Source organism: Choloepus didactylus, chromosome 21 (genome assembly GCF_015220235.1).
Source record: "Choloepus didactylus isolate mChoDid1 chromosome 21, mChoDid1.pri, whole genome shotgun sequence".
Lineage (NCBI taxonomy): Eukaryota > Metazoa > Chordata > Mammalia > Pilosa > Megalonychidae > Choloepus > Choloepus didactylus.
The window spans coordinates 22,876,734-22,902,992 of record NC_051327.1 but is presented as its reverse complement, the minus strand read 5'-3'; the positions used below and the strand labels follow the sequence as shown (position 1 = coordinate 22,902,992).

At 50.9% G+C, this 26,259-nt stretch overlaps 1 protein-coding gene across 3 annotated transcripts in view; it reads right to left on the bottom strand.

Moving 5' to 3' along the window:
* FBXL18 (F-box and leucine rich repeat protein 18) overlaps positions 1-26,259 on the bottom strand; it is a 64,736-nt gene that overhangs the window by 21,298 nt on the left and 17,179 nt on the right. For all 3 annotated transcript variants that reach the window (XM_037814394.1, XM_037814392.1, XM_037814393.1), the window contains one exon: positions 14,925-15,143. In XM_037814394.1, coding sequence (XP_037670322.1) covers positions 14,925-15,143 — 219 coding nt within the window. The remainder of the gene's footprint in view (positions 1-14,924; positions 15,144-26,259) is intronic.

Sequence of the window (26,259 nt, the reverse complement as noted above, 5' to 3'; positions counted from 1 at the left end):
ACTTTTTCCAGTTTGTCTTTTTTTATAAGTGACTTAAAAACACAGAAAGGTATTCAACTTTGCTCACAAACAATATAAATTTAAAACCAGGGTAATCCAGGTTCTCAGCTTTTGAGGGTGTGTGAGGAAAAGGCTTGCACCTGGGTGAGGAGGGACATAAACTGGTCACCCTCCTCGGAGGCCACCAGCTGACTCCAATCCACAAAGGCTCTTCCCATTAATCCCGTTTCCAGGAATTTATCCTACAAAAAACTTGCACCTGTGTGAGGACATTCTTTGTGACACTGTTTTCAAGAGCAACACTGGAAATAGCAAGACATCCATTGTCCAGATTCTGGTTTAATCAATAATGGTCTGCGGTGGTTTGGAGCAGTATGTGCCCCAGAAAACCATGTTCTTAGACATAATCCATTCCTGTGGGTGTGAACCCACGGTAAGCAGGACATTTAGATGAGGCTGCCTCAGTTAAGGCGTGGCCCACCTCAACTGGGATGGGTCTTAATCCTATTACCAGAGTCTTTTACAGGAGAATGAAATTCAGCGTAAGACACGGCCACAGAGGGACCAGCCAGAAGCTGAAATCAGCGGAACCCAGGAGAGAAGGGAGAGGCCCGGAGATGCAGCCATGTGCCTGGCCATGTGACAAGCCAAGGACCAAGGATGGCTGGCAGCCAGCCCCAGGACGCCACAGCCTTCGGGGAGAAAGCATCGCCGTGGTGACGCCTTGACGTGGACATTCTTTCAGCTTCGAAACTGTGATCTAATAAATCCCCATTATTTAACCCGACGCCTTTCGTGGAGTTTGCTTGAGCGGCCCAGGAACCTGAAGCACGGTCCCTCAGGTCAATGCGGTGCTGAGGGAGGGCTCTGGGTGCTTCCACGGACTCAGAAGACACCCGGGTGCTGGTGGGGGGACACAACGCAGAGCAGCATCCATGGCAGGCTTAAACCAAAGGGGACAAACAGGCAGACCAACGTGCTTCCATCCACCCAGCCCCCCGCGGAACTGGGGGGACATGAGACGCTGGGACCCGCTGCAGCCACCAGAAGTAGGATTAGGAGCCCGGCGTGGGAGGAACACTTTCTCACTGAATTTCTGGACTGCTTGACTTTTAAAATTTTATATATTACTTTTATAATTTAAAAACAAGTCCAAACCAAAAATACACTAGGTGATTTAAAATTTAGCAGCTTCTGTAAACTGGGCTTACGCTTACGTGGCTGTACCTCGAGTACCATATATCACACAGTGAGATGTAATTTGTACAAATTTCATGTTTATTCATTGACTTAACGCTTTTTAAAAATCAGAGGGTTTATAAGTGGTGCGTTAAGCTGACCCCTAAGGACGACTGAATCTGACCCTGCTTTAGAGCTAGGAAGGATGCGTGAAGCGCTGCATTTGTGCCTGTTCTTCCCCCAATTTTCCATGATTTCTCCTCTAGGCAGAGAACGCTTTCCTCCGTGGCTCCCGGATTGAAGCTCTCCTCCTGCAGTGAGAGACCGAGGCCGGCTCGGGCAGGGGCAGTGGAAAGTGGCGCTGCGTCCGGTCCCCCCTTACCCCGGCTGCCCTTGCGGCCCCCTCGGGGCTCACGGCCTGAACCTGAACGGGCCCAGCCTGGCCTCGGAGCCGAGAGGAGACGCCCAGCTCAAGGCCGCAGCGGGCTCTCGGGCGAACAGATCAACACACCGGGTAGGCCGCATGGTGGGATCCTGGCCAGCCGTGAAAAGGCCTGAAGTGCTGACGGCTGCCACAGGGGTGAGACCCGAAGACCATCGTGCTCAGACAGAAGGACAGACCCTGCCCGACTCCACTTACATGAAACATCTAGACTTGGCAGATGAGGGGCCCCAGGAGACAGAAGGGGGGGCGGGGGGGAGTTAACGTTTCACGGGGACAGAGTTTCTATTTGGGAAGAGGGAAACGCTTTGGTCATGGATGGTGGTGACGGTGGCACTACACCGAATGTGATCAATGCCATGCAACTATACGCGTGGAGGCGGTTAAAAGGGAAACTTTGGTGCGTGTAAGTCACCACAGTCGAAAGAAGAAAACCCACCTCCTGGGTCCCCAGTGCACACCCTGGGTCTTTTGGTCTTGGCCTGAGAGCAGCACTGATGGGACACCACGGAAGGCCCCCTCCTCGGGGAGGAGCACCCCTACATGGCTGCCTGGAACCAACACAAGTGGAAAGAGGAGTGGGGGGTACAGGCCGGCAGAGAAATGGGGGGTCGGGGTGGGCCACAAGGCTCAGGCCAGCACTGGGTGACACCACAGAGCCCGAAGCCACCACTTGCCGACTCAGCCCGGCCTCCCGCAGCTCCAGAGCCTGCGACAGCCACGCCCCACTGCTTCCCTCTGGCCACCGCTCCAACAGACCCTAAGAAACAGAAGGGGTGTAGAGCGTGGCAGGGGCAGAGGGACTTCGGGACGGAATCGGTTCCCAGTCCTTGGGGGAGAAGGACTCTCTGCAGCACAGGCCCCACCAGAGCGCCGAGCATCAGCGTCGGGAGCTGCCGCTGCTTCTGGGGAGACGCCCGGAGCCTGCTGTGTGTAGGGTCAGCCCGGAGCAAGCCGAAGCCCTGGAACCCAGACCCACCTACTACCTGCAGAGTAAGGTGTGACCTGGGCCCCAGATCCCCAGGTGTCCAAAGAAAGACAACTTAGTGACATGGAAAGCCTCCTAGCCACAGACAGAGGTGGCGCCACGCACCGTGGAGTCCCTCGCCCCTGCTTCCCCTCTGGTGGCCAGGACACTGCGATTAGAGATCACCGTAAGTGAGCATCTCCCACTTGCTGGCCACTGGAGGCCAGTGGAGCCAGGCCGCCCAGGCACCCACCCCCAAACCCAGCCCCTCTGGCCTCCCTCCACGGAGCCAGAACTCAGCTGCCACTAAGCTCTGAGTCAAGACCAAGGCGTCCCTGCCAGCTGAACCCGCAAAAGGGAGCGCCCACCGGCCTGGTGCTTTTCTGAGACCAATGGGGGGTCATCCTTCCCAGCAGGAATGGCAAATTGACCCAGGAAGGCTGCCGCAGCCTGGTGGAAAGCCACGGCATTTAAAGCTGGAGTGCAACTGCCACCCTTAGAAGCAATCAAGGCTATAAAATAGCATTCGTTCCCTTTTCTAAAATCCACTTTCAATTCTTCAGTTCCCAGTGTTCACCAGACATAACAATTTATCGCTCTTTCTGCAACCTTGACTTGTTTCCAGACGCACTGATGGACAGCACAGCAGGCGAGTCCCGGGCATTCTGCAGGTGCCAAGCAACACGGCGGAGCAGGGGACCCCGAGCCACCTGCCACAGACCCACAGCCTGCGACGCCAGGGTGCCCTAGGAACGTGCCAGCACCCGCTGGGAGCCTCTGTCCACATCACTGGCAAATTAAGAACAGGCAGCCACAGCTGAGTGGTCAGGCCTCCCTCCTCCCCGGGAGCCCTGCCGGGAGGACACTGCAGCCCAGACACGGCCCCTCTCAGCCGAGCCCGCATTCCTCGCCGGCCCCAGACCGTGCGGAGAAACCCAGCCCAGCGCTGCGTGGGGGAAGGCATTTCCACACAGCCCAGGACAGAGGCATGACCCCCTCTGATGGAATGTTAGAGCCAGCGCCAGCCAAAGGGAGTGCGCTCCTCCCGCCCTGAGATGGCGTTCCTGTGCGTTCAGAGGAGGGGCCCGCTCAGCTCCATCATCTGCACCCTCGAGAGCCGTCCGGACAGACAGACATGCCGCGGCCTGCAAATACCCAGCTCCCCCACCCACCCACCGAGGGTGCTGGCAGGCAGGGGAGCCCTGGGGGTGCCTGCCATTGGCAACGTGTGCCAGCCCCTGCCAAGCTCCACGCCAGCACGTCTTCACCTGAACGGCTCGGCTCCAGAACAGGGAGGTACTGGATCCTGCAACACTCGCTCCCGGCCCACCACCCACCAGCTCTGGAGTCTAGAGATAAGAACACGAACATCCTAGAAACAAGTTGCAACTCTGCAAAATAAAGAGAAAAGAGCGCAGGGGCATCGAGGCAGAGCCTGTCCAGTTGCTCCCTTGAGGGGGGTTCCTGTGGCAGCTGGTGAAGAAGCCAAACCCAGAGCCCCCAGACCCAAACCTCTCAAGGCTGGGTTCCCTCATGCACAACGTGGGGACGGCACCCACCATGGGGCCCTGCAGGCCGATGTGCACCCAGCGCCACGCAGAGACATTGTCCAACGAGGGTCAGGGTGATCTGTCATCGCAAGGCCACAACTGCTTGAGCAAGCAGGGGTGACGGCTGCTGTTTCCTAGACAGGAACGACGATGCCCCAGAGTGAACCCCGGTCATGGGGTTTGGGTGTGCACAGCTGCTGCAACCTCAGCGGGATGCCCCACGGGCTGACACGTGCCTCTCCCGGCCCCCAGCCGCTGAGGCCGCTCATGAATGGAGCCCCGAGCAGCTCCGAGCAGCTCTGGATTTCCCAGCGGAAAGGCCTCCCCGCCCCGGGCAGCTGAAAGGCAGCAGGGGCCCGTGGGTGGCCTGGAGAGGAGGCATCGAGGGCAGGCCCCGACAGAGGGCCAGGCGGTCACCGGTTTCCTCCCCTGGATGCTGCCCGAGCTCCTGGTGACCAGGGTCCAGGCCTGGCCCCCTCACAGCAGCGCAAGGGCAGGGAGGCTGCAGTGGCAACTCAGCCGGGACAGGATGACGCAGGGGTTTCCAGGAGACACAGGAAGCGAAGCAGACAAAGAGAGGTCACCAGCCCTCCCGGTGCAGACAGCCCAGCCTGTTGGCCTGGGAGGGTGGCTGGTGGGCCCTGACCCCTGGGGGGACACCCCTGAGGCAGAGGGAGGAGCCAACACCCCAACCCGGAGGATGTGAGCTGCCTCCACAGCGGGAATGGGCAGCGGGCGGGAAAAGTCTTGCCTGGCACCCCAGAGGCGTCTACAGAACAGAGTATCCACGAGGAGTCACTGCTCGAAGTGGCATTTCCCAAACTCTAAATCCACCCAGAAACTGGGGCCGCCAGAAGAGGCCCAAGGGGTGATGGGAGGCAAAAGAAAGCAAATTCAAAACTGAGGGGGCAAAATGCTACAAGAAGTCAGAAAAACATCCAGAAGTTTCTGTTTTAACCTTGAAAGAGCAAAATCAAGGCAGGACAGATAGAAAACAGAAGGTGACCACTGTTCAGGTTCGGCGCTGGGCTGTGAAAGCGTCCCCCAGGGCCGCTGTTAAGCTTGCCCTAGGACGAAGGAAACCAAGGAGCCTGCCAGGGCCGGCCAGAGCTGCAGGAGACAACCGGCCTCCCTGGCCCATCTGGACAGCAGGCCCTGGTGGCCGGGCTCCGGAGCGACAGGGCCACGCGGCCGAGTCAGGGGAAAAAGGTAACGCAGGCCCAGGCGGCGGGGCAGCCTGGGTGGGGGGAAAGAGCTAGAAGGAGTCTCCCGCCGGTTCCTCCTGCTGCAGGCCGTGGCTGCCGCGAGCCTCAGCGCCATCTCCTGGGGACCTTGAGGAAAGCAGCTGGCAGCAGGGAGCACCCCATCCCCAGCCCCACCCTGGCCCCCTGATCTCTCCACCAAGCCCCTGCCGAGGCCTGCCCCCGAGGAACGAGGGCCTAGAGGGGTGCCAAGGCCAGCGGCCCCCGTACCCAGGGGAGACCCCGCGGCTCCTCTCAGAGGCCTGGGGCCCGAGCAGCTCCAAGTCGGCCTGTGCTGCTCAGTGGCCAGGAAAGGGTTCCTGCTGGCCGGGGGACAGTCCAAGAACTTGGAGGGCCTCAGGCCCGGAGGACACCACGGGGACGCTCCACCCAAGCGCTGCCAGAAGAGAGCCGCCTGTGGCAGCCGGGCCTAGTCCCAGGCTTATGGGCACCGGAGCGTCCCCACCTGGGAGCCTCTGCCTGAGGCACCTGGCAGGCTCCTGAGAGGGTGCGAGACAGACAGATGGTGCCCTAGACCACCCTGTCCACAGCAGCACCGCTTCCAAGGGCACCCTGGCCGGTCCCCCGGAAGCAAACACTCAGTGAGCAGGGCCAGCCTTCTCGGGGCCTCAGTTTCCCCAGCTATGCACTGGGGCTCTGGCCCTTCCTCACAGGGCCTGGTGAGGTCTGACCAACAGGTAGAGCCACGTCAGCATAGACAGGGTGCTCGGCGAGCAGGTGCTCACACGGCCCCAAAGGACAGGCTCGGTCGGGCACATGCACCCAGTGGGCTCCCGTCGTGGGCCAGGGTCTGGGACACAGCTGGGGAGACGGGGACAGCACCACCCAGGAAACCCACCTTGGCCTGCTCACGAGTGCCACAGGCCGAGCACAGCAGCCAACGGCAGGTGCCGCCAGGAAGGCCAGCAGGACACTGGGCCTGTGCCCGGGCACAAGACGCAGGAGGAGGAGGAGCCACTCCGTGCCAGCCTCAGGAAGCTCACCGTCAGCCAACAGAGGAACGGAGGGCTGCCCCGGGCGACGGCATGACTGACCCTGAGGACACGAGGCTGAGTGATGGAGGCCAGAAGCAAAGAACACACAGTGTGCGATTCCACCTCCGTGAGGTGTCTAGAATGGTCAAGTTCACGGAGACCAAGCAGATCAGAGGTCCCACGGGTGGGATGGGGAGCCCCTGCTTGATGGGGACAGAGTTTTTGTTTGGAGTGATGACAAAGTTCCAGAAACAATGATGGCTGCATAACACACTGTAAATGTACTTGACGCTACTGAATTATACACTCAAAAATAGTAAAGCGGTAAATTTTAAGTTGTCTATCTTGCAATGACAATAAAAGGAAAAACAACTAATTACCCGAAGGAGGGCGCTAAGTCCCCCAGGAAAGGGACGGGGACAGGCACCCCGAGTGGGGCCTTTGCGACAGGGGACCGTGAGGGAGGAAAGCTCAGTGCGGGGCTTGGCATCGAGGGCCAGGGCCGATCCGCCAGCCTGTGGCTCTAGGTTGAGAAGGACTCTGAGGATCACCGAGAAGGGCGACTGTGCCAAGGACTGGGGCCTCCGAGGATGCACAGACCCTCGAGGCACGACCGGCTCTGGAGGGGCCCCTGTGCACACACCCCAGTGAGGCTGGGCCCTCTTTGCAGAAGAGGCCCCTCGGGGCTGAGAAATGCAAGCAAAATGTGAGTGAAATGCCCAGGTCCCTGCAGAGCAGGGCCTGAGACTCCCGACTCCCGGGCACAGGACACAGCCCTCCGGACATGGCCACCATGGCAGCCAGGGAATGGTTTCCTGGCCACATGGCAACAGCCCCTCCAAAGGCCAGAGCCCCCCAGAAATGGAGAGCTACTCAGAGTGAGGCTAAGGAGGCGCCAGAGCTCCTCCCAGCAGCTCAGAGGGCAGAGCAGGGTGCAGAGATGTCCCCGCGGCTGCGCCTGACCAAACAGCGCCCCGTCCTCTCAGGGCCAGCCAGGCAAAGTGACAGAGGCAGAGCAGAGCTGGGAGGGAACAGCCGAGTCACCCCTCCACCTCCCTGCCTGTCCGCGGCCCACTCCCCACAATTTCAGAGCTCGGGTCCCAGTTACCCTCCAGCACTGTGCAAACCAGCAGACGCCACCTTCGCTCACAAAGCGAGGAGGCCGAGGGGTGGGGAGGGACTTGCCCTTGGGCGCCGTGCTCAGTGCCTGAGCTGGAACGCGCTCTCTCCAACACCCAGGCCCCTCCCCAGCTCCCACAGCCGCTAAGATCAAGGCCTAAGCTATGGAAGCGCGAAGATACAAAATACAGCGTTACTTATCATGACCACAAACTGGAAACACCACCACTTCCATATAATGGAAAGCTAAACAGGCATCAGAAATCACCACTCAGGGCTTTGTTTACTGACACACAAAGACATCCACGGTACAGTAATAAATTCATTTAAAAAAAAAATAACAACAAAAATCAGACCACAGAACAATATCTCATGTTTGAAAGCAATGACTGCCTCTGGTTGGTGGAATTATATAAAAAATTCCTATAAAAAAGCTTCATGCATAGTCTAAATTTTACCAGGTATAATAAGCCATTATCTTTACAGCCACGAAGGAAAACCCTCGCTAGGATTACTCCCAAGGAACGCAGCGGCAAACCAGCAGGGAGGTCAGGCTGGCAGCGGGTCCCACGGCAGGGTAGCTGGAGCCCCTTGATCCTGGAGCCCACTGTGGGGGGCTCTTCCCGCAGCTCTGTGGGCAGCAGGGCCTCCACGGCCCCTGCCCACCACCTGCAGAAACCTGGGCCCTCGGGCAGGGAAGCCCACCTGCTGGGGACCCCAGGGCCTGGCTTGAGCAGAGCTGCTGTAACAAAGCCCTCCCTGGATGTGGCCATTTCAGCAGATGGGCATTTCCTTGTGCCCCAGATGACCTGCTGTGGTCAGATCTCTCCAGGGGTCAATCCCCCCCGAGGTTCACTCATGTCAAGTTCCTGCTTAACCTGGAAGCACCGGCCTCCAGGAACACCACACTCACATGAGGAGCTGAGGGCCCTGGGCCGGGGAGCAGTGAGCCGCAGGCAGGAGGACGCAGAGCTCCTGCAGAGAGCCCCGGAGCTGAGGGCAGGCAGAGGGGGACACAGCCTGGGGAGCCCGGGGAGGAGGAGAGCCTCTTCCCACACCCGCTCACGTCACCGCTGTCCCTAAACCTAAAGTCGAGCGCAAAAGCATCACTCACAAGAGCCAAAAGGTGGAAGCCACCCAGGTGTCCAAAGACAGAGGAACGATCAACAAAACGTGCTCTCCCCACAAATGGAATATGACTCTGCCACGGGAGGAAGGAAGTTCTGATCCACACTACGACTTGGGTGAAGCCGGGAAACATGCAGAGCACAAGCCAGACACAAAAGGACAAACACTGTGTGACTTACTTATATGAAACATCTAGAACAGGCAATTCAGAGAGACAGAAGGTAGATCAGAGGCTACTGAGGGCTGGGGGTAGACGGGGAGCTTCAGGTGAATGAGACAGTTTCTGTTGGGAGGGATGAGAAGGTTTGGGGACTGGAGGGTGGTGATGGCAGCTCAACACTGTGAACGCAATTAATACTACTGAATTATACACGGGAAAGTAATTTAAATGGAAAATTTTGCATTGTATGCTACCATAATTTTTTTTAGGTGCAGAGACAGGAACAATTTAGTTAAAAGACCTTTGCATCTCAAAGGACTTCAGCATAGATGAAAAACAAAAACTGAGAAAGATAAAGTTTGTTCACTTCAATAATGACTCCCTATCACAGGCTGCAGAGACGGCTTTCTGGAGCATCTACCAGCTGGGACAAAGGTTTGACCAGATTAGCCATTTTAGGTCAACCTGAGACAGGGGCAAGTGATCTAATGTTAAATGCAAAACAATGACTTTGAGACCTCAGAGACATCAGCTTCGGACACCGTTGTTCCTCCCGAGCCGAGCCCTGGGCTCTGCAGATGTCCGGGGCAGGCCCCGGAAGGCCACGAGCCCCTGCGGGGAGCACTCCTGCACCCACCCGGCCACCGCAGACCCAGGGAGTTTTGTAGCTCTACAGAGGCGCACAAAGGTGAGAGGTCGCAGGATCTGGCGCATTCTACTAGAGTGAGCGCCATCTAATTCAACTGCTTTCCTACAAATTGCAACCCAAACTGAGCTTGCCTTTTCTGGCTGGGGTGACAGTAAACATTTCCTGGCCAGGGGCATCGGTCAGCCTGTGCAGCTCACCCTCGCATGAGCAGGGCATCCACAGGAAGTCTCGGAACTTCTGGTGCACGCATGCACACGCTCTTGTTCAAGAATGTTCAAGAACCGTGGCCACTGGAGAGACCCAGAGCCTTCACCCACTGACCTGGACAGCGTTCATGCCAAGCAACTTTGGTAACTGGGTTCTCAGAGCAGGTCAAAGGGCAAGGGGTACGCTGACATAAAAGGAAGCTCTGGGGGTACAGAGAGGGGGTGTCCTTGAACTCATGACAGCGACACAAGAAGAGGAAGGAAGGAGGACACCTCCCATATCAGGGCCCACGCAGCCGTGTACCACAGGGCTGTCCGGCTCCTCACTTGCCCTTCTCTCAATCTAGAGACACCCAACGGACGGGTGCAGGAGGGGCCTGAGGAGAGAATCACAGAAGGGGAAACACGAGCTGCTGACAGACACACAAATCAGTGCTCATGGGGACAGACCCACGCAAGCTGCGACAATGTAATAACATCTTAACCTGGGAGACTGGGAGGAAAACAAAAAGTCTGATGATACAAGGGGAAGCAGGGCTGAGAAGAAGGACGAACTCCCAGAGCCAGCTTGTGGGAAGGAGCTGGGAGGAACAGCTCTGGCAAGTGTGATGGGTGATCTCGTGTCCCACTTGGCTGGCCATGGCATGGGGTCCAACTGTTTAGACAAGGAAGCGCTGGCCTGACTGTCCCTGCAAGGCTATTTCATGGATTTAAGTAATTTTCTTCCGTTGACCGCATCCATGACTGAATACAGCTAACGAAGTAGATGGCCTTCGACCATGAGAGAAGGCTCATCCAACACACCAAAGGCCTCAGGGGAGAGCTGCTGCTCTCAGCAGCCGGGAGGAAGAATCTCCCTCTCTGCTTCAGCCGTCCAGCCTCTCCTGCAGACTCACCATCCCCTACACCAGAGTTCCCGCCTTGCGCCTTCCCCTGGCAAATTATCACCGTCAAGTTCCCGACAGCAGCCTGCCCTATGGAATTCAGACCCACCAATCCCCACTGTCGGGTAAGCTGATTCCTACAATAAATCTCTTGATATTTACATATACATGTATATATCCTGGCGGTTCTGTTTTTCTGGAGAACTAACACAACAGGGAACAATCTGGCAATTTCTCAAAAGTGCCCCAGTCATGTTGCTGCTAAGACTACGGACACCTGTGCACAGGGAAACCCACAGAGGATATTCTCTGGGGTGGAGGGAAAACTGGAAGCAACCAGAACATCCATCAACAGGAGAGAAGTGTAAGATGTGGTGAATTTGTTAGACAGATTACAATTCACGGCACGTAGGAGGAAGGGACCAGCTCCACGGGGGCCGCGCAGACAGGCCTCCCAGTGAGGTCGAATGAGAACCACAAGCCGCACACCCACGTCTAGTACCACACATTTATGTACATTACAGACGCACAAGGACAGGGTGTGGTGCTTCTCAAAGATCCCGCATGCATTCCAAAGAGTTAAAAAGCAAACTCATCCCGGTAAGTTCAGGGGGTCAAAAGGGCTTCAAGTCAATCGATGCAGAATGGTCCTTTAGTCCTAATTTAACCTCCTTAAATTCCAAAAAGAATGCAAAGCTGTAAAAAGAATGAGCCAGCCCTCTATGAACTGACAAGGAGTGATTCCAAGATATATTATTAAGTAACAAAGCAAAGAAAGAAGGATATCTAGGAAAGTCAGCGTGTATCTGCTCATCTGTGCAAGACACATAGAAAGGGAAAGCCAGAAGCTGGTGAGCCTGGCTCTCTGCAAGGCGGGTGGTGACGAGGGGTTGGGGGGTGACACCGCACCAAGCTCACTCTTAGGACTATAAGGCTTCACACTCCCAAAAAACCCATAAAGTCAACCAGGATGTGGGGTGAACAAATGGTAACACATGAACCTCGCTGTTTACAAAGGAGTAACATACTCACACTGCAGGAGGTGGGGAAGAAAGGGAAGAAAACAGTACTTGGACTAGATACTATGAGACTAAAAAAGAACACTTGTACACAAGTACTGTACTCCAGCTAGTAAATTTGTTTCTCACAGGGTTATGGAACTGCTTTACAAGTGTTCTAGAACTGAACAGATAGGTACATATATTGAGAGATACAAACAAATCAATATAAATGAATACATGGAAAATCAGATTTCTCACTGTTGGACAAAAAAGTCACAAAAAGGGAGTGGGAAAGCTTCCAACAAACCCGTGATGCTGTGGGGATCCAAGCTATCAGTATGAACACACTGTTTTTAACATGAACACCCGTGAACAGATACAGAATGTGGTGTAAGTGTGTTAGCATGCACACAGACATGTACGTATGTGTTGGTGTGCACACACACAGTGCATGTATCCGTGTACACACAGGCGTGTGCATGTATCAGTGGACAGACACATATGTGTGCATGTATCAGCATGCAGACACGTAGGTATGCATGTCAGTGAGGCACATACAGCAGGTGCCAGCTCAGCTTGCATACAGACATGTACGAGTGTGTGTTGGTGTGAATACAGACATGTGCATATGTGTGTCAGCACACCCAGATGTAGTTCCAAGCTCCGTCCACTGGGAAGGCCTAGAAGCAGTGATGCCCCAGTAGCAACATGCACACCCAGCTCCCAGATGTTGCCTTCTAAATACCATTCTCCAATAAAAGGAACCAGGGATCTTTGAAGAAATGGTTGATACCAGGGCTGGGACAAGGACAATTCAAAATAAGCCTGGAGCATCTTGTGGTGCCAGAAGGAAAGAAACTTCTGAAGAAAATAATAAAGGACAGGGCATGTTGAAAGGGCACAGGACACCTAATGGCCAAATCTGGAACAATTTGGGAAACAAACAGTGATAGCACTGGATTATAACTCATCAAATACAAACAAATACCCACGAGTCCCCACGGATGTAGCAGGTGAATAACTGGGGAAGGGACGGGTCTCTCTCAGAGCAGAGGCCCAGCTAACAAATGTGGAGGGCGTGAAGGAGAAAGAAAATCACCATTCGGCTCACCTCACAGTGAGAGCGGCTGCAGGCAAGAACCCCAGGGACGCCACGAGGAGAGGCAAGGGGACAAGGAGAAACAGGACATCTGCGGGACTCGGAGCATCTCCCCACGAGACCCAGGCCTGCCCCGGGGATGCTGTGGGCTCTTCCCCAGACACCGCGGTGAAGCTATTACCTCAATAAAGCAAGTCTTGCCACCTGGTGCATATGTTTCCCAGTGCATATAAAAGTTACGTTTACACTATACTGTAGTCTCTTAGGTATGCAACAGCCTTATGTCTAAAAAACCATGCAAATACCCTTGTTAAAAAATACTTTATTGCCAAAAAATGCTAACCATTTTCTGAGCCCTGGGCACTAAAATGGCACTGATAGGCCCGCTGGATGCCGGTTGGCCAGGAACCTTCAATTTGTAACTAAAGCAGCATCTGCGAAGCACAATAAAGCACAGTGCTATCGAATGAGATATGCCCGTATTTACTCCTCACTAAGGGGACAGCAGGAATTAGAACCTGAAGGCACCACCTGCCCCGAGCGATCAAAGCCAACGCCACCAGGTACAGACGCAACATCGAGGATGCCTGCGATGATGGTGGGGACAGGCCTGTGGCCGTCACTGCATCACAAGAAAGCATCAGACAAACCCAAATTGAGGGGCCAGCACAAGAGAGCAGGGCAGTGCTGTTCAAAAGTGTCAAGGCACATCCCAAAGTAATTTGGGCAGAGAATAAAAAATATATTTACAGCCTCCCCCCCAACCCCGAGGAACTGGGGAAAGGTGCAGAAGTGTTGGACTGCCTCACCTGGACTGGTGTTGATGTTGTCACAAACATTGGGACTGGCGGTTTGATGTGCCGAGCCATCTATCATGGGACTTACCCTTGTGGGGCTCGTTACTGCAAAGGAGAAGCTAAACTTGCATGTAATTGTGCCTAAGAGTCTCCCCCTGAGTACCTCTTTGTTGCTCAGATGTGGCCCTCTCTCTCTCTCTCTCTCTCTAACTGAGCCACCTCGGCAGGTGAACTCACTGCCTTCCCCCCTACGTGGGACCTGACTCCCAGGGGTGTAAATCTCCCTGGCAACGCAGGATATGACTCCCAGGGATGAATCTGGACCCAGCATCGTGGGATTGAGAATATCTTCTTGACCAAAAGGGGGATGCAAAATGAGACGAAATAGTTTCAGTGGCTGAGAGATTTCAAATGGAGTCGAGAGGTCACTCTGGTGGACATTCTTACGCACCATATAGATAACACCTCTTAGGTTTTAATGTATTGGAATAGCTAGAAGTAAATACCTGAAACTACCAAACTCCAACCCAGTAGGCTGGATTCTTGAAGATGATTGTATAACAATGTAGATTACAAGGGGTGACAGTGTGATGGTGAAAACCTTGTGGATCACACTCCCTTTATCTAGTGTATGGATGGATGATAGAAAAATGAGGATAAAAACTAAAGGACAAATAGGGTGGGATGGGGGGGGATGATTTGGGTGTTCTTTTTTTACCTTTATTTTTTATTCTTATTCTGATTCTTTCTGATGTAAGGAAAATGTTCAGAAACAGATTGTGGTGATAAATGCATAACTATATGATCATACTGTGAACAGTTGATTGTACACCTGGATGATTGTATGGTATGTATCTCAATAAAACTGAATTAAAAAAAAAAAGTGTAAAGGGCATGAAGGGCAGGGAAAGGAGGAGGAAGTGACGCAGACAGAGAAGGCTAAGAAGACAGGACAGCGGAACACAACAAGGGATCCTGAAATGGGTCCTGCATGAGATCCTGGAAGAGAGAAAGGGCACCAGAGGGGAAATGGATGAAATTCCAGGTACTGCAGCCTCGGTAATGTCCTCGTTTGATTACACATGATGTCAGCAGTGGGGGAAGCTGGCTTAAGGGTATTTGGGAACTCTACTTTATACATATATTTGCAACTTTAAGTCTAAAATTATTTTTAAATAAGAAGTTAGAAAAAAATCCACAGGTGTGTGTTTTCCACAGCAGACAGATGCTTATGTCAGATGTGGACAAAGACCACCTTCACACTAGGGGGTGGGCTTCTACTGTGGAGACAATCAACCGTGCGGCAGAAAGAACAGCCAGAGATGAGGCACCCCAGAAAAGGAAACCCCCCTTGATCTCAGGCTGTCACTGCTGGCTCTTATGAATTCCACCAAACAACTTCTGGGTGCTCCCTGAGGCCTGAGGACCCCCACTGAGTCCCTTCCGGACCCCGGCCTCTGGGTGGTGGTGCTGTCTGAGCCCCCCGTCACCCTCCCAGGCCACTCACCTCCGGAGCAGCGACTTCTGCAGGCTCTTGCAGGTGGCAAGGGACTCGCCGGTGAACATGTGGCAGACGACGAGGTGCAGGCAGTGGGCCACGAAGGCTACCACGGCATCGGGCTGCAGGGTGCCGCTGCGGGAAACCAGGCACAGGCGCTGCAGGGAGGGGCACTGGCTCAGCGCCTGGAAGAACTGGGTGTTGGCGCTGAAGTAGGGCTGCTCCAGCCTGCGGGGAGAGAGGGCGCAGGTGAGGGCCGGCTCCATGCCTGGGTGGGCGGGGGCCTCCTGGCCCAGGAACCCCCAAGTGCATCTCGAGAGTTAAAGAGAGTCCAATCTGAGTTCCACAAAAGGTTAAACACGGAGTCACCACATGACCCAGCAATTCCACTCCTGGTCTCTGCCCAAGGGAAATGAAAACATGTCCACCCTCGAACACGGACAAAATTCTCACAGCAGAATTATTCAAAATAACCAGAAGTAGAAACAAACCAAATGTCCAACATCAACTGGTAAATGTGTCCTATCCATTGATGGAATATCATCAGTAATAAAAAGGAACAAACTACGATCACACCACAACAGGAATGAACCTCAAAAATACGACACCAAGTGAATGAAGCCACATGCGAGCCGGCATACCGGGCGGCTCTTCCATGTGTAATGTCCAGACCAGGTAAACCAGAGACAGAAAGTAGAGCTGAGGTTGCCGGGGGGTGGGGGACACCTGCCGATGGGCACGAGGCCTCCTTCCAGGGCACTGGAAATGTCCTGAGCTTGGATGTGGTGGTGGTTGCACAACTCCGTAAATATGCTAGAAGTCACTCAACTGTCCACTCAAAACAGACGCCTTTTGTATCTTAGTTACATTTCAATCCAGCTGACCCCACGTCTGCCTGCACAAGCCCCTGGAGCGGTGGGAGAGGACAGACCCCGGGCCTCCCATGAAGGTTCTGATTTGGGGAGACTCAGTGGGTCCCAGGCAACCCACCAGTCGACCGCTCCCCCTGAAGAGCCGCTGGCTTGGAGCGCCTGGCCCCCCACTAAGCCTGCTGGGCCCAGGTGCAGCCCACCGCGTGCTCCAAGTGCCCGGAAGCTTCACTCAGCACTCCTCCTTCCGCAGACACCAGCCTGCTGGGCAGGGGACAGGAAGATGAAATCCCACACGGTCCTTGCCTACGGGGAGCTCAGATTCACAGGGAGACGGATGCACACGGCACTGCTCGGCCTGTAAAGGATGAACACCGTGGGAAGGGAGGGGATCCAGGAAGGCTGGGGTCAGCGGCCAGATGTGCATTTAGAAAGACGGATGGAAGAGGCCAGCAGGCACACTGGCACCCAGGGAGCGGCCCTGGGCCAGGGCATGGAGGGGCCGAGAGTCTGCAGGAGGAGAACCCATGGTGGGCGGCAGGATGTAAGAAGGAGGAGCAGGTGACCTCGTTCCAGACCCTTCCAGCGAGTCTGCCCACCCAGACAGAAAGCAAGTAGGACACGGCAGGTTTCAAGGTCACATGCTGGGTGTGCAGAGACGCTGTCTGAGGAACTAAGGAAAATCTGCAAGGAAGTTCAGCTCCAGCTGGAAGCACAGTTCTGGAACCTGGAAAAGACCCCTGGATCCATGGAAAGAAGCCATAACCCCCAGCCCCACAAACTCACTGCAGGGAGAAGGGAAGTGTGGGGAGGGCTGGAGTGGACACTCAGGGGACTCTGTGGACTGCCCGGCGCCCAGAGGCTTGAGGTGGGGCACTGGAGGGATGGGCTGAGAGCCAGGAGGATAGGGAGGGGGGGTGCTGTGGGCTTAATGGAGACCCCAAAGAAGTCAGGCCAGTTTCGTCCTGGCACCTGTGACAGTGACCTCATTTGGAAGCAGGGACTTTGCAGGTGTCACCAAAGTCAGATGGGGTTAGACTGGGTCCTACATCCAACAAATGGGGTGTCCTTATAAGACAACACACACACACACACACACACACACACACACACACACACACACGCACAGGAGGAGGCAGCCTGAAGATGGGGGCAGAGACCAGGAACACCCAGGCCAGCCCCACCAGAGCCAGGAGGGAGCCTCCGGGAGGAACCGACCCTGCTGCCACCCTCACGTCAGAGGTCCAGCCACCTGACCTGGGAGACAACAAGCTGCTGCTGTGTTCAGCCCCCCAGTTTGTGTCATGGCAGCCCCAGGACACTGACCCAGGCGCCAAGGAGACTCAGACCACAGATGCTCACAGAAAGGGGTCGCCCCACCCTAAGTTACGTAAAGAGACCAAGACGGCCTTCGGAAAGGAGATCAGCTTGTACCGTGTATACGCACAACTTTTCCAGAAGAAAACACGGAAAGCCTGTGCACAATGACCGTCTCCAAAAAGCAGAACTCGGCTCAGCAAGGCTTCTTTGTTTTGTCCTTGGGCAGGATTTCAGGTCTTCTTCAGATGCGGACACACGTCAACCCCACGCTTTCGAAAAGCTCATGTAAACGTCTATGGGAGTCACCGGCTGCCTGGTCAGAGCCGGTCAAGGCCAGCCGCCTGAGAGGGGGAGGAAGCGGCCCTGCCGATGGGACCTCTGTCAGAGCGGGCACCCGGAGGTGGCGGGGGCCGGGCAGGGTGCGGGCGGCAGGCTGAGGTGGAGGACCCACAGCCAGGGGCCCTGACAGACCCATCGCCTGCCAAGGAGAGCCCGGGTGGAGAGAAGCCCTAACGAAGGACAGAATTCCAGCAGGGAGGCGCTTCCCCTCCACTATGGGGCTCAATCAATCCTGGAGTCACCTACATCTACCCACAGGAACTTGATGACAGAAAACCAGACGCTGTAAAGGGCGGCCACTGGGCACTGTGCAAGGTTATTTCTAAACAAGTCCCCACCACCACCGCCAGATTTAATGCAAAGTACAGCTGGGGATGGACCCCTGCCAAGAAACCAGGCCCCAGAGAGCAAGTCCAGGACGGTGCCGGGAGCCCCAACCCTGCTCTAGCCAGGCCTGGGGGGCACACTGCCCACTGCCAAGGTCATGGGCTTTATCTTCCCTTGGATGTTTCTACTTTCCAGAGCCCAGACCAGCAAATCCATCTAGTAACAGCCTCCAAGGCCCGGCCACCGCACGTATCACTCCCCCTGGGGAGGCCAGGCCTGGGGGACTCTGTGGCCCCGGGAGATACGGCCCCTGGGTGGACATGACCCACAGGCAGACCCCACCCCTGGGGGGGCAGCAGGGACTCCCAGGAGGCTGGCCCCTCACTGGAAAGAGACGAGGCCAAGGTCTACAGCTTCAGGGACTCCAGGGACACCCTGGGACGGTGGCCTGCAGCTGTGGGCCTTCCACGATAAATACCCCCCGCCCCCATGAGATCCCCAGGAGGGGGTGGGCTGACTGCTCGGACCCCAAGGAGACTGGAGAGTCGGCCCCACCCAGGGCAGATAAGGGGCAGAGAACAGCACACGTATACACACACACACCAGCCCTCAGGACCAAATAAGAACCACAAGGCCTTACAACCCAACCTGCATCAGCCCTGACTCCGGGAATCTCCAACAAGACCCTCACCCCAGTGAGGGAGGGATGGAGGATATTTTACTCAGCGTCAGCAAGAAAAAAAGAAAAAACTAGATCCTGACCACTAGAGCTGCACTGTCCGACAGAACTTTCTGGAATGACAGGAATGTTCTATCCTGAGCTGCCCAATGCTGCAGCCACTCATTACACATGGTTGCTGAGTACCTGAAATTGGCTAGTGAGACTAAGGAACTGGCATTTAATTTTTTTTTTTTTTTAATCATCATTTTATTGAGATATATTCACATACCACGCTGTCATACAAAACAAATTGTACTTTCGATTGTTTACAGTACCATTACATAGTTGTACATTCATCACCTAAATCAATCCCTGACACCTTCATTACCACACACACAAAAATAACAAGAATAATAATTAGAGTGAAAAAGAGCAATTGAAGTAAAAAAGAACACTAGGTACCTTTGTCTGTTTGTTTGCTTCCCCTACTTTTCTACACATCCATCCATAAACTAGACAAAGTGGAGTTTGGTCCTTATGGCATTCCCAATCCCACTGTCACCCCTCATAAGCTACATTTTTATACAACTGTCTTCGAGATTCATGGGTTCTGGGTTGTAGTTTAATAGTTTCAGGTATCCACCACCAGCTACCCCAATTCTTTAGAACCTAAAAAAGGTTGTCTAAGGTGTGCGTAAGAGTGCCCACCAGAGTGATCTCTCGGCTCGTTTTGGAATCTCTCTGCCACTGAAGCTTATTTCATTTCCTTTCACATCCCCCTTTTGGTCAAGAAGATGTTCTCCATCCCACGATGCCGGGTCTACATTCCTCCCCGGGAGTCATATTCCACGTTGCCAGGGAGATTCACTTCCCTGGGTGTCTGATCCCACGTAGGGGGGAGGGCAGTGATTTCACCTTTCAAGTTGGCTTAGCCAGAGAGAGAGGGCCACATCTGAACAACAAAGAGGCATTCAGGAGGAGACTCTTAGGCACAAATACAGGGAGGCCTAGCCTCTCCTTTGCAGCAGCCGTCTTCCCAAGGGTAAAACTTATGGTAGAGGGCTCAACCCATCAAACCACCAGTCCCCTATGTCTGTGGTCATGTTAGCAACCATGGAGGTGGGGTAGGCGAATACCCCTGCATTCTCCACAGGCTCCTCAAGGGGGCACTACATCTTTTTTTTTTTTTTTCCCTTGTTTGTCTTTTTTCTTTTTTTTTTTTTTTTTAACTTTCCCTTCTTTTTTCAAATCAACTGTATGAAAAAAAAGTTAAAAAGAAAACAAACATACAATAAAAAAACATTTCAAAGAGACCATAGCAAGGGAGTAAGAAAAAGACAACTAACCTAAGATAACTGCTTAACTTCCAACATGTTCCTACTTTACCCCAAGAAAGTTACATAATATAGCAACATTTCAGTGAACTTGTTCCTACTACATCCATCAGAAATTAACAGACCATAGTCATTTCTGGGCATCCCCAGAACGTTAAATAGCTTATCTGTTCTTCTTGGATTATTGTTCCCCCTTCCTTAATTGCTCTCTACTGCTAGTTCCCCTACATTCTACATTATAAACCATTTGTTTTACATTTTTCAAAGTTCACATTAGTGGTAGCATATAATATTTCTCTTTTTGTGCCTGGCTTATTTCGCTCAGCATTATGTCTTCAAGGTTCATCCATGTTGTCATATGTTTCACGAGATCGTTCCTTCTTACTGCCGCGTAGTATTCCATCGTGTGTATATACCACATTTTATTTATCCACTCATCTGTTGAAGGACATTTGGGTTGTTTCCATCTCTTGGCAATTGTGAATAATGCTGCTATGAACATTGGCGTGCAGATATCTGTTCGTGTCACTGCTTTCCGATCTTCCGGGTATATACCGAGAAGTGCAATCGCTGGATCGAATGGTAGCTCTATATCTAGTTTTCTAAGGAACTGCCAGACTGACTTCCAGAGTGGCTGAACCATTATACAGTCCCACCAACAATGAATAAGAGTTCCAATTTCTCCACATCCCCTCCAGCATTTGTAGTTTCCTGTTTGTTTAATGGCAGCCATTCTAACCGGTGTTAGATGGTATCTCATTGTGGTCTTAATTTGCATCTCTCTAATAGCTAGTGAAGCTGAACATTTTTTCATGTGTTTCTTGGCCATTTGTATTTCCTCTTCAGAGAACTGTCTTTTCATATCTTTTGCCCATTTTATAATTGGGCTGTCTGTACTATTGTCATTGAGTTGTAGGATTTCTTTGTATATGCAAGATATCAGTCTTTTGTCAGATATATGGTTTCCAAAAATTTTTTCCCATTGAGTTGGCTGCCTCTTTACCTTTTTGAGAAATTCCTTTGAGGTGCAGAAACTTCTAAGCTTGAGGAGTTCCCATTTATCTATTTTCTCTTTTGTTGCTTGTGCTTTGGGTGTAAAGTCTAGGAAGTGGCCTCCTAATACAAGGTCTTGAAGATGTTTTCCTACATTATCTTCTAGGAGTTTTATGGTACTTTCTTTTATATTGAGATCTTTGGTCCGTTTTGAGTTAATTTTTGTGTAGGGGGTGAGGTAGGGGTCCTCTTTCATTCTTTTGGATATGGATATCCAACTCTCCCAGCCCCATTTGTTGAAAAGACCATTATGGCTCAGTTCGGTGACTTTAGGGGCCTTATCAAAGATCAGTCGGCCATAGATCTGAGGGTCTATCTCTGAATTCTCAATTCGATTCCATTGATCTATATGTCTATCTTTGTGCCAGTACCATGCTGTTTTGGCAACTGTGGCTTTATAATAAGCTTCAAAGTCAGGGAGTGTAAGTCCTCCCACTTCGTTTTTCTTTTTTAGAGTGTCTTTAGCAATTCGAGGCATCTTCCCTTTCCAAATAAATTTGATAACTAGCTTTTCCAAGTCTGCAAAGTAGGTTGTTGGAATTTTGATTGGGATTGCATTGAATCTGTAGATGAGTTTGGGTAGAATTGACATCTTAATGACATTTAGCCTTCCTATCCATGAACATGGAATATTTTTCCATCTTTTAAGGTCCCCTTCTATTTCTTTTAGTAGAGTTATGTAGTTTTCTTTGTATAGGTCTTTTACATCTTTGGTTAAGTTTATTCCTAGGTACTTGATTTTTTAGTTGCTATTGAAAATGGTATCTTTTTCTTGAGTGTCTCTTCAGTTTGTTCATTTCTAGCATACAGAAACATTACTGACTTATGTGCATTAATCTTGTATCCCGCTACTTTGCTAAATTTGTTTATTAGCTCTAGTAGGTGTATCGTTGATTTCTCAGGGTTTTCTAGATATAAGATCATATCATCTGCAAACAATGACAGTTTTACTTCTTCTTTTCCAATTTGGATGCCTTTTATTTCTTTGTCTTGCCGGATTGCCCTGGCTAGCACTTCCAGCACAATGTTGAATAACAGTGGTGACAGCGGGCATCCTTGTCTTGTTCCTGATCTTAGAGGGAAGGCTTTCAGTCTCTCACCATTGAGTACTATGCTGGCTGTGGGTTTTCATATATGCTCTTTATCATGTTGAGGAAGTTTCCTTCAATTCCTACCTTTTGAAGTGTTTTTATCAAAAAGGGATGTTGGATTTTGTCAAATGCTTTTTCAGCATCTATTGAGATGATCAATTGATTTTTCCCTTTCGAGTTTTTAATGTGTTGTAATACATTGATTGTTTTTCTTATGTTGAACCATCCTTGCATGCCTGGAATGAACCCCACTTGGTCATGGTGTATGATTTTTTTAATGTGTCTTTGGATTCGATTTGCAAGTATTTTGTTGAGGATTTTTGCATCTATATTCATTAGGGAGATTGGCCGGTAGTTTTCCTTTTTTGTAGCATCTTTGCCTGGTTTTGGTATTAGATTGATGTTAGCTTCATAAAATGAGTTAGGTAGTGTTCCATTTTTTTCAATGTTTTGAAAGAGTTTGAGTAAGATTGGTGTCAGTTCTTTCTGGAAAGTTTGGTAGAATTCCCCTGTGAAGCCATCTGGCCCTGGGCATTTATTTGTGGGAAGATTTTTGATGACTGATTGGATCTCTTTGCTTGTGATGGGTTGGTTGAGGTCTTCTATTTCTTCTCTGGTCAGTCTAGGTTGTTCATATGTTTCCAGGAAATTGTCCATTTCTTTTACATTATCCAGTTTGTTGCCATACAGTTGTTCATAATATCCTCTTATAATTTTTTTAATTTCTTCAGGATCTGCAGTTATGTCACCTTTTTCATTCATTATTTTGTTTATATGGGTCTTCTCTCTTTTTGATTTTGTCAGTCTAGCTAGGGGCTTGTCAATCTTGTTGATCTTCTCAAAGAACCAACTTTTGGTGATATTTATCCTTTCTATTGTTTTTTTGTTCTCTATGTCATTTATTTCTGCTTTAATCCTTGTTATTTCTTTTCTTGTACTTGGTTTAGGATTGGTTTGCTGTTCATTTTCTAGCTTCTTCAGTTGATCCATTAGTTCTTTGATTTTGGCTCTTTCTTCCTTTTTAATATATGCGTTTAGTGCTATAAATTTCCCCCTTAGCACTGCTTTTGCTGCATCCCACAGGTTTGGTATGTTGTGTTCTCATTTTCATTCGTCTCTATATATTTAGCAATTTCTCTTGCTATTTCTTCTTTAACCCACTGATTGTTTAGGAGTGTGTTGTTTAACCTCCAGGTATTTGTGAATTTTCTAAGTCTCTGATGGTTATTGACTTCTAATTGTATTCCATTGTGGTCAGAGAATGTGCTTTGAATAATTTCAATCTTTTTAAATTTATTGAGGCTTGTTTTATGTCCCAGCATATGATCTATTCTGGAGAAAGTTCCGTGAGCACTAGAAAAGTATGTGTATCCTGGTGATTTGGGATGTAATGTCCTGTAGATGTCTGTTAAATCTAATTCATTTATCAGATTGTTTAGGTTTTCAATTTCCTTATTGGTCTTCTGTCTGGTTGATCTATCTATAGGAGAGAGTGATGTGTTGAAGTCTCCCACAATTATTGTGGAAACATCAATTGCTTCCTTTAGTTTTGCCAATGTTTCTCTCATGTATTTTGTGGCACCTTGATTGGGTGCATAGACATTTACGATTGTTATTTCTTCTTGCTGAATTGCCCCTTTTATTAGTATGTAGTGGCCTTCTTTGTCTCTCAAAACATCCCTGCATTTGAAGTCTATTTTATCTGAGATTAATATTGCTACACCTGCTTTCTTTTGGCTGTAGCTTGCATGAAATATTTTTTTCCATCCTTTCACTTTCAGTTTCTTTGTGTCCCTGTGTCTAAGATGAGTCTCTTGTATGCAACATATTGATGGTTCATTTTTTTTGATCCATTCTGCGAATCTATATCTTTTAATTGGGGAGTTTAATCCATTTACATTCAACGTTAAAACCGTGAAGGCATTTCTTGAATCGGCCATCTTATCCTTTGGATTATGTTTGCCATATTTTTCCCCTCTCTCTATTAATATCCTTTATTGTACCCATACCGAATCTCTTTAGTACTGAACCTTTCTCCAAGTCTCTCTGTCCTGTCTTTGTTTCTCTGTCTGTAGGGCTCCCTTTAGTATCTCCAGTAGGGCAGGTCTCTTGTTAGCAAATTCTCTCAGCATTTCTTTGTCTGTGAAAAATTTAAGCTCTCCCTCAAATTTGAAGGAGAGCTTTGCTGGATAAAGTATTCTTGGCTGGAAATTCCTCTCACTCAGAATTTTAAATATATCGTGCCACTGCCTTCTCGCCTCCATGGTGGCTGCTGAGTAGTCACTACTTAGTCTTATGCTGTTTCCTTTGTATGTGGTGAATTGCTTTTCTCTTGCTGCTTTCAGAACTTGCTCCTTCTCTTCTATGTTTGACAGCGTGATCAGTATATGTCTCGGAGTGGGTTTTTTTGGATTTATTCTATTTGGAGTTCGCTGAGCATTTATGATTTGTGTATTTATGTTGTTTAGAAGATTTGGGAAGTTTTCCCCAACAATTTCTTTGAATACTCTTCCTAGACCTTTACCCTTTTCTTCCCTTCTGGGACACCAATGAGTCTTATATTCGGACGTTTCATATTATCTATCATATCCCTGAGGTCCATTTCGAGTTTTTCAATTTTTTTCCCCATTCTTTCTTTTATGCTTTCATTTTCCATTCTGTCATCTTCCAGGTCACTGATTCATTGTTCAACTTCCTCTAGTCTTGTACTATGAGTGTCCAGAATCTTTTTAATTTGGTCAACAGTTTCTTTAATTTCCATAAGATCATCCATTTTTTTATTTAGTCTTGCAATGTCTTCTTTATGCTCTTCTAGGGTCTTCTTGATTTCCTTCATATCCCGTACTATGGTCTCATTGTTCATCTTTAGTTCTTTGAGTAGCTGCTCTAGGTGTGTCTCTTCTGGTCTTTTGATTTGGGTGCTTGGGCTTGGGTTATCCATATCGTCTGGTTTTTTCATATGCTTTATAATTTTCTGTTGTTTTTGGCCTCGTGGCATTTGCTGAACTTGATAGGGTTCTTTTAGGGTTTGTAGACCAGTTGAAGTCCTTATCTCTAATTTATCAGATCTACAGCTTCGTGGAGTACACTTTCTCTAACTAACCAGCAGGTGGCGTCCACGAGCCACCTGTTCTCCACAAGCCAGATCTCCCCTGCTTAGCCTTTTTGGTGAGTGGGGGAGTGAGTCTTGTGGGGCCCAATTGGTGTACCAAGCTTGCGTGTGTAGTTGGTGTTGCCTGCCCTGTATGTGGGGCGTGTTTCTGGGCAGTCGGGGAGGGGGGGTGGCCCTAACAGTCAAATCTCCCTGATGATCCTAGAGTTTTAAAGCTACTGCAATAGTCTAATCCTTCAGTTCAGTCCTGCCACAGTTTGTCTCTGCCACTGACCCACAAGTCTTTGGTATTGGCGTATGGCTCCTGAGACTTGCAAGTGGGCCCCTCTTCCAGGCTGTGCACCCCGGGTCCTCTGTTGAGGGATGACTGTGCTATGTCACAGGTGAGTGCCGTCCCCCCAGGGCAGTTCTGGGCTGCTGGGCTGTGTAGGGAGGCTCCCAGTCTGCTGAAATGATGGCTGAATGGGGCTCTGTTAATTCACACTGCTCCCCCTTCCCAGCTCTGGGACATTCAGCTGAGGTTGCAGGGAAGGCTAATGTCCACGCCCAGTTTTGTGGTGTGTGCCTGTTATTTGAAGCACTTCCGTCACACTGGGTTGTCTGGGGCAGCTCTGGGCTATGGGGCTGGCGATGGGCAGGAGTGTTTCCTGTCCACCAGGATGGTGGCTGTGAGCGGACACCCCCCTTTTCTTGGGAAGTTGTGTTGTTTAGTGAATTTTCTCAGCCACTGGATTATTGCCTTTTGTCTCAGAGCTCTCTTAGTTCTGCTCTTGATTTGACGTGCCCAAATTTCAATTCTTTGAAGCTTTCTGTATTGAGCTTCTTAGAGTAATTGTTTTAGAAAAAGGAAAAAGGATTTAAAAAAAAAAAAAAACGGCCCTCCTCAGAGATCTAATGGGTTATTGAAATGCTAATAGACAAAGCAACCAGGGCCATTAAGGAAAGGCGCACAGGGCAGAGAGATCAGCCTTGCTTCGGGATTTCCATATGCGCCTCAAGGCCTGATCTCCGCCCTTCCCCTTTCTGTGTTCACCAGAACTCCAAAAATCCTCTGCTTTTATTTTGGAGTTTTTCGTGTTGTTCTTTTTCTATGCCTGTCTCCTCTCTGCTGGGCTGGCTGCTCTCAGAGTCTCTGGTGTCTGGTCTCAGTCTATCTATGGTTGGAGTTTGAATCAGTAGAATGAGTTTCCCATAAGAGCAGCCACTGCAATTCTCCCTTCTCCTTCCTGGAGCTGACA